This window comes from Equus asinus, chromosome 29 (assembly GCF_041296235.1).
Source record: "Equus asinus isolate D_3611 breed Donkey chromosome 29, EquAss-T2T_v2, whole genome shotgun sequence".
Classification (NCBI taxonomy): Eukaryota; Metazoa; Chordata; class Mammalia; order Perissodactyla; family Equidae; genus Equus; species Equus asinus.
The window spans coordinates 41,861,354-41,867,353 of record NC_091818.1 but is presented as its reverse complement, the minus strand read 5'-3'; the positions used below and the strand labels follow the sequence as shown (position 1 = coordinate 41,867,353).

General features: G+C 44.5%; 2 protein-coding genes across 12 annotated transcripts in view; one reads left to right on the top strand and one right to left on the bottom strand.

The window, feature by feature from the left end:
• Window positions 1–592: 592 nt before the first annotated feature.
• On the bottom strand, window positions 593–1,571 carry LOC106827464 (malignant T-cell-amplified sequence 1). The gene has a single exon (XM_014835340.3). It carries the CDS (start codon window positions 1,380–1,382, stop codon window positions 837–839), a length of 546 nt encoding a protein of 181 aa, XP_014690826.2. The 5' UTR covers window positions 1,383–1,571; the 3' UTR covers window positions 593–836.
• Window positions 1,473–6,000, top strand: part of AKR1E2 (aldo-keto reductase family 1 member E2) — a 36,129-nt gene continuing 31,601 nt past the window's right edge. For 10 of the 11 annotated variants that reach the window (XR_011499221.1, XM_070500903.1, XM_070500899.1 and 7 more), the window contains exons 1-2: window positions 1,473–1,610; window positions 5,047–5,142. The gene's annotated coding sequence lies outside the window, so the exon portion shown is untranslated. The other variant, XM_070500893.1, reaches the window with a different exon arrangement.

Sequence of the window (6,000 nt, the reverse complement as noted above, 5' to 3'; positions counted from 1 at the left end):
ACCATGAGAGAAAAGATTCCCATTTTCTTAGGGGTTCCTAAATAGAGAAGATCCCACTTGGCCTTAGGTTCCATGCCCACCTATAAATGAATTAATCTCACAGGGAAAGACCATCTTAATGGGCCTAGACTAATCAGCGTTTCCCTGATTTATGTAGAAAAGGGATGGACAGAGTTCTGCCAGCAAGGATGAAGGGTGGGATGTTTGTTGAGTAACAACCAATAATGCCTGCTGTACACTTTTCACTGGATTTTCTGCTTCTAGTACAACTACTGACGCTTCACATCCTCTGCTCATCCCTTAAATGTTCATATTTATACAGTTGTTCAGGGCCCCCCCTCCAGCCATTCTCCTCCTCCCATCTCTTCACTCACAACTTTGGGTCTATCTAACAACCGTATCCTCTTGATTTTGAAATCTATGCTTCTACGAGAGGTAATTCACTTGCGTTTGAATTGATATCTGCTTGGACAGAAGAGACAGCAAATCTAAACTAATCACCCCTCTGCAAATACACACCCACAGAAACACACAGGCATATATACTCACACACGCACTCATATGCACACAATGACACAGATACACTGACATATGCGCTTGTGCCAAATCTTTACTTTGTCTTTTATTTATTTTTTTAGCATCTGTTGAATTTATTCAGCATAACCACAGAGGTAGTGCCTTCATGCTGTCACACACAGACACAGACACAGATACAGCAGAGAGTCCATATTGAGTCCAAGCGCATTCCCTGGGAGGCTCAGGTCCGTCTGGAGCCCAAGCGCATTCCTTTAGGGGGCTCAGGTCCATCTCCAGCCCAAGCGCACTCCTTGGCAGGCTCATTTATACGTCTTCATATGCCACAGCCCATCATTTAAATAGTGGATGTTTTCAATGCCGATGCCTTTGTTGACCTTTCCGATGTCTTCTGCAGACATCTTCATGACGCCCACACACAGGGCGTGCTGCTTGCCCTCCGCCATGATCGCGACCACCGTGTCTTCCGCAGCGGGGTAGAGCTGAGCCCCGGGGGAGGTCAGGCCGGGACACATGATGTTGGCGCCGCTGAGCACGAACTTGATGGCGCCCTTATCCACCTGCTGGCGCGGCAGGATGAAGGGGTACTTGTGGAGCAGCCTCAGAGTCGGATAGAAAGGCCCCTCTCTCTGTCTGAAGAACAGCAGCTCCCCGTTGACGGTCAGGATCTCTATGTGCTCGTGGCACCTCACGATCTTGACCGGGTCCTTCTTGGGCATGATCTGATGCAGCCAGGGCTCCACGCCTGGGAACTGCTCCACCAGCTGGTTCTTGATGCCCTTGATAACGGAGGTTTTCAACTGGATGCAGTTGGACACGTTTTCTTTCTCATCGAATTTCTTGAACATGATCCAAGGCGAAGGGGGCGAAACGACAGAGAACGGCGCGGAAGAAGGAAAAAAATTGAATTCGCGAGGGTCCCGGAGACGCTCTTACCGGAGGCGGGCCGACAGTGATGGTCGGTGCGGGTGTCGTTAACCGGAAGGGAGGCGCGCTTTACGGCTCTCCGCGAAATCTTCTTCCGCTCCTCGGAACATGGCGGCGCTCTTAGCGCGTGATTTTCGGCTCCGGAGCGGGTAGGTGAAAGGGCGGGACTGGAGAAGGAAGACGAGCTAGAGCGATCATTCCTTTTGTAGGAAGGGAGGAATGGAGGGGCCTGCCATTCCTTTTTATTATTGGGGAACGGAATCGTCATCCATCCTGTTAGCCGTGCTGGACGGCCGGGGCGATTCCTGGCTGACGCGCCTCCCCTCCTCCCCACGGTCTCTGCGGGAGTCGACCCCTCTCCGTTACGGCTGCAGGTCTCTCGGATCCTTCCACTCCCCTCACGCCCTCTGACGCTGTTGAGCGCAGGTGCGTGTAATTGCAAACAGTGGTTGCCTGGCACCCCCGAATGCGACCTTGTCCCTGCCGAGTCCTCTCCGCCTGCCCCCTCCCCCCGAGAGGAGAGGCTTTGCGGCTAGGAGGAGTGCAAACCCGGCCGCAGGATTTCGGTCCAGGGTACACATTCCCAAACTCATGCTGCGCCCCAGAATACGGTCCCTCTTGGCGAATGTTCCAAGTGCTCCTGAAAAGCATGTGCATGTGCTCTATACCTGCCAGTCATGTCCCGTTGGTGGATAGAGTCGTTCAGATCTTTTCTATCTTGACTGGTTTTCTGCCTACTCATTCTGTGATTACCGAGCCGCGGATTGAAACCTGCAGCCGCCATTGTGGATCTGTTTCCCTTTTCATTTCTATCAGCTTTCGGTTCATATATTTTGAAGCTTCGTTGTTAGGTCCATGCCCGTTTAAGGTTAATACAGAAGTCACCCTGTTAGTTAGCATTTTATCCACGTGGATTTTACTTGTCGTTCTGAAAAGTGTGAGGCCCGTGAGGGCAGGAATTGTGTATTTTATCTCTGTGTTCTTTCACCCAGCACAAGATCTGTTTCACAGTACATGCTACATTCACAGTAAGTGACTGATAACTAAGGGAACAAATGCTTCCTCTTCCTCGAGATCTGGTCCCTTTCTTTCCCAGACAGCGCTGTGTGAAAAGAATAAGGGCAGATCCTTGCTATCTGGACACTTCTCTTCTCCAAGAAACACGTACTTAATTTAGGAAGCCTATATTTCAGTAGGAATTTTAACAAGTGCTGGATATACAGTGGAAAGCTAACATGCATTTCTACGTTGGTGGGAGCTTATAGTCTATAAAGGTTTCATATGTGTGTGTTTATGTATGTGTGTGTGTATATATGTATTTTTATATATATAGTATCCCCGTTTTCGGGACAAAAACCTGTATGAGTCTGGGTTCTCCCAGTCTATATATATATATATATGTATGTGTGTGTGCATATATATATATATATATGCACACACACATATATTTAATTTTTATTATAAGGAATTGGTTTACATGATTATGGAGGGTGAGAAACCCCAACGTCAACAGTCAACGAGCTCTAGAGACTCGGGAGAGCTGATAGTGTAAATTCCAGTCTGAGTCCAAGTCTGAAAGCAGGAGAGGACCAGGGTCCCAGCTCAGAGGCCATCGGGCAGGAGGAATTCCTTCCTACTCAGTAGTGAGTCAGCCTTATTGTTCTATTCAGGCCTTCAGAAGGATGAGACCTGTCCACACTGGGGAGGACAATCTGCTTTACTCTACCAATTAAAATGTTAATCTCATCCAGAAACACCCTTATAGAGACACCCAGAGTAATGTGTGACCAGATATCTGGGCACCCGTGGACCAGTCAAATTCACACACAATTGACCATCACAAGGGTGGACTATCTTAAATGAGACAGGATAGTGGGTGTTTGTGTGTGCTGACTGTAGAACCCAGGAGTGAGTCCTGCTCCATCACTTGTAGACTGAGATCCTGGAAGTTAGTGAACTTGTCCATGTCTCAGTTTATTTATCATGACTGTCTGGTTAACAAGAACCCCGTCTCCTGGGGGTGGGTGTGAAAACTGCTTGAATTAATACTGAGAACCATTGGATTTTAAGTATTTCACATAGCTATTATTATTAAATTAACATCAAAACAGTCACATGAATATTTTTACACACTTTTCACACAGGATATGGTACGAGTGGCTCTAGATTTGAGCTTCCTGTTTATAGCTGAGCCTCTGATCTGCCTCCCCGAGGCTTCACTCCAGTCGCTTGATTCTGTGGGGAGTCACAGATTTCCAGACACGTCTCTGGTTCTTTTACAAACAGCTCACCTTGTCCATTACGGATGGGTTTTATGTGCTTAACTCTTGTAGGATGATTCTTTTTCTTTAGTTCTTGGGAGTTATCTCATTTTTCCTATGTGTAAAGACAATACCGTAGAAGCAGCATAAACCAGATGTCATAGAAATTCACGAGAGGAAATGTCGTTGCTGGCTAGCATGACCAGGGTGACCTGTCTGTGGATGCCTAGGAGCTTAGTGATCTGACCTGGAACTGGCTGTCAGAGGAATGCCCAAAGGATATTTTAATGAAGCTCTTTTAGACAGAGGACTCTTAAGAAAGTTTAGTCTGGAGTTGCATAGCAATGAAGACTCTTTTTGAAGTTAGTGATCCTTTTTATATGAAGTCATACTCTTAGTTCTGTAGGATGTAACTCTTTCCCAAGGTGCATGTTTCTTGGCCCACAAGCGTCTGTTGCTGTCTACCATGAAAAGGATGCTAAGTGCTTGCTAGTTTCTGCTGCTAAGTTCTTCAGTTAAAAAGTGAAAAACCTCTTTTTTAAGACTTTCTAAAAACTCACCTTCTCTAAAATCTTGCGGCCTGGTTCTTAAACTTTATAGAAGAACCTAGGTCTTTGAGGCTGACATACATTAGATATGAAAAAATATGAGATACAAGTGTTGCTGTAAACAAACTAACAAGTTAAAACTTTAAAACACTACCAATTTATTCTGGTTAAATCATTTTAAATCAATTTAAAATTAATTAACTATGGATTTTGAAAAGAAGAAGGAAAGGTAAGGCACAAAATTCAGTCTTTCAAGTCTGGGGTGTACCACTTCCTAAATTTTATCAGCCTCCCTCAGTATCACTTTATTTCCTCCTGAAATCTGGATACAATATATACTTCACAAGGTGTATGGAGAAGTTCTGAGGAATAAAAAATACAGTATATAAATGACTTGCCTAATAGTAGGAAACACAGTAAGTACTTTTAAAAGTGTTTCATTTATCTATTTATTTGTAAAAACCTTTATGTGGTAGTTATAAGCTATAAGATTATACTATATTTGTAAACATTTTACAGAAAATTACTGTAGCTTTGAATAATTTACTCTCTAAGTTAAAGTCAAGAGATACTGCAATTCAGTTTTATGTCAGTAATCTGAAGGGAGTATGTAATCTAGACTTGGTGATTATGTTACAAAATTAAAATGAGGAAACTGAGTGAGAAAATTTCTCAGGTTCTTCAAGTCTTTAAAATTCAGAGCGTGATTCACAGACCTGGGTTGTATTAACAGTTTCAAACATTTGACCTTAATACAGCTTTGTCTGCGGTTTTAGGAATGACCACTAGAGGGCAGGAGACCCAAACTGAAGTCTGCATGCAGTTCCCCACAACTGAAGAATGTTATTAGAAGAAACATTCTCAACCAAAAGGTCACAATTTTTTATCATACAATTATTTTTCCCCAGTTGTATTCCCTAAATAAATAAACCCATCTGTACAGAGTCACAAAATATTTCCCAAGCTCGGGTGAAGCACATTCTAAATAGTAATCTACTTGATTTATAATTTGTGAGTTTTCTCTGTATCTGTCTCTAAATAATCAATAATAAAATAATTATTTCTAAAATGACTTTCTATAAAAAATACATTAGCCCTACATTTTTGATCTGCTCAAAGAAATATAAAAGTGCCTTTTCTCACATTGCTTCAATTTATGAACTATTTTTGAAAATTAAAAAATTATATATATTGTAAAAATAATCCACTAATATCCAAAATGTTTTAAATGATCTCTTCCTCATTGCTCCATTCCATAGGTAACACTGCTAAGTTTCTCATACACTCCAAAAATGTTCTCTGCATACCAGGCATATCGATGGATAGATAGAAGGAGCGTGCGTGTGTGGGCATGCCCAGAGGAAACGGCTCCACACGGGAGGAGTGGGCAGGGATCCCCAGGATCTTAGGGGTTCTCATTCCCAAAGCAAAGCCTATGGGAGGATTGAGCCCTGGCCTAGGTGTACGAAACCGTCCCTTCTCCTCTGGGCTCTGCCCACCTCCTGAGCCCTGGGCCAGTCCCTGCCTCTCCTGGCTTCAGTTTCCCATTTGTCCCATGGGGGCTGCACATGGAACTGCATGAACCTGGCTCAGTGTGGATGCTGCCCAGGCTCCTGCCCCTTGGGTGAGTGTGGCGGGGTCCCTCCGGGGCACAGGGACCTCCTGTCCACAGTGACAGACAGCACCCACAATACACCAAGGGTGCCCAGCTGGTCGGTACCACACGTCCC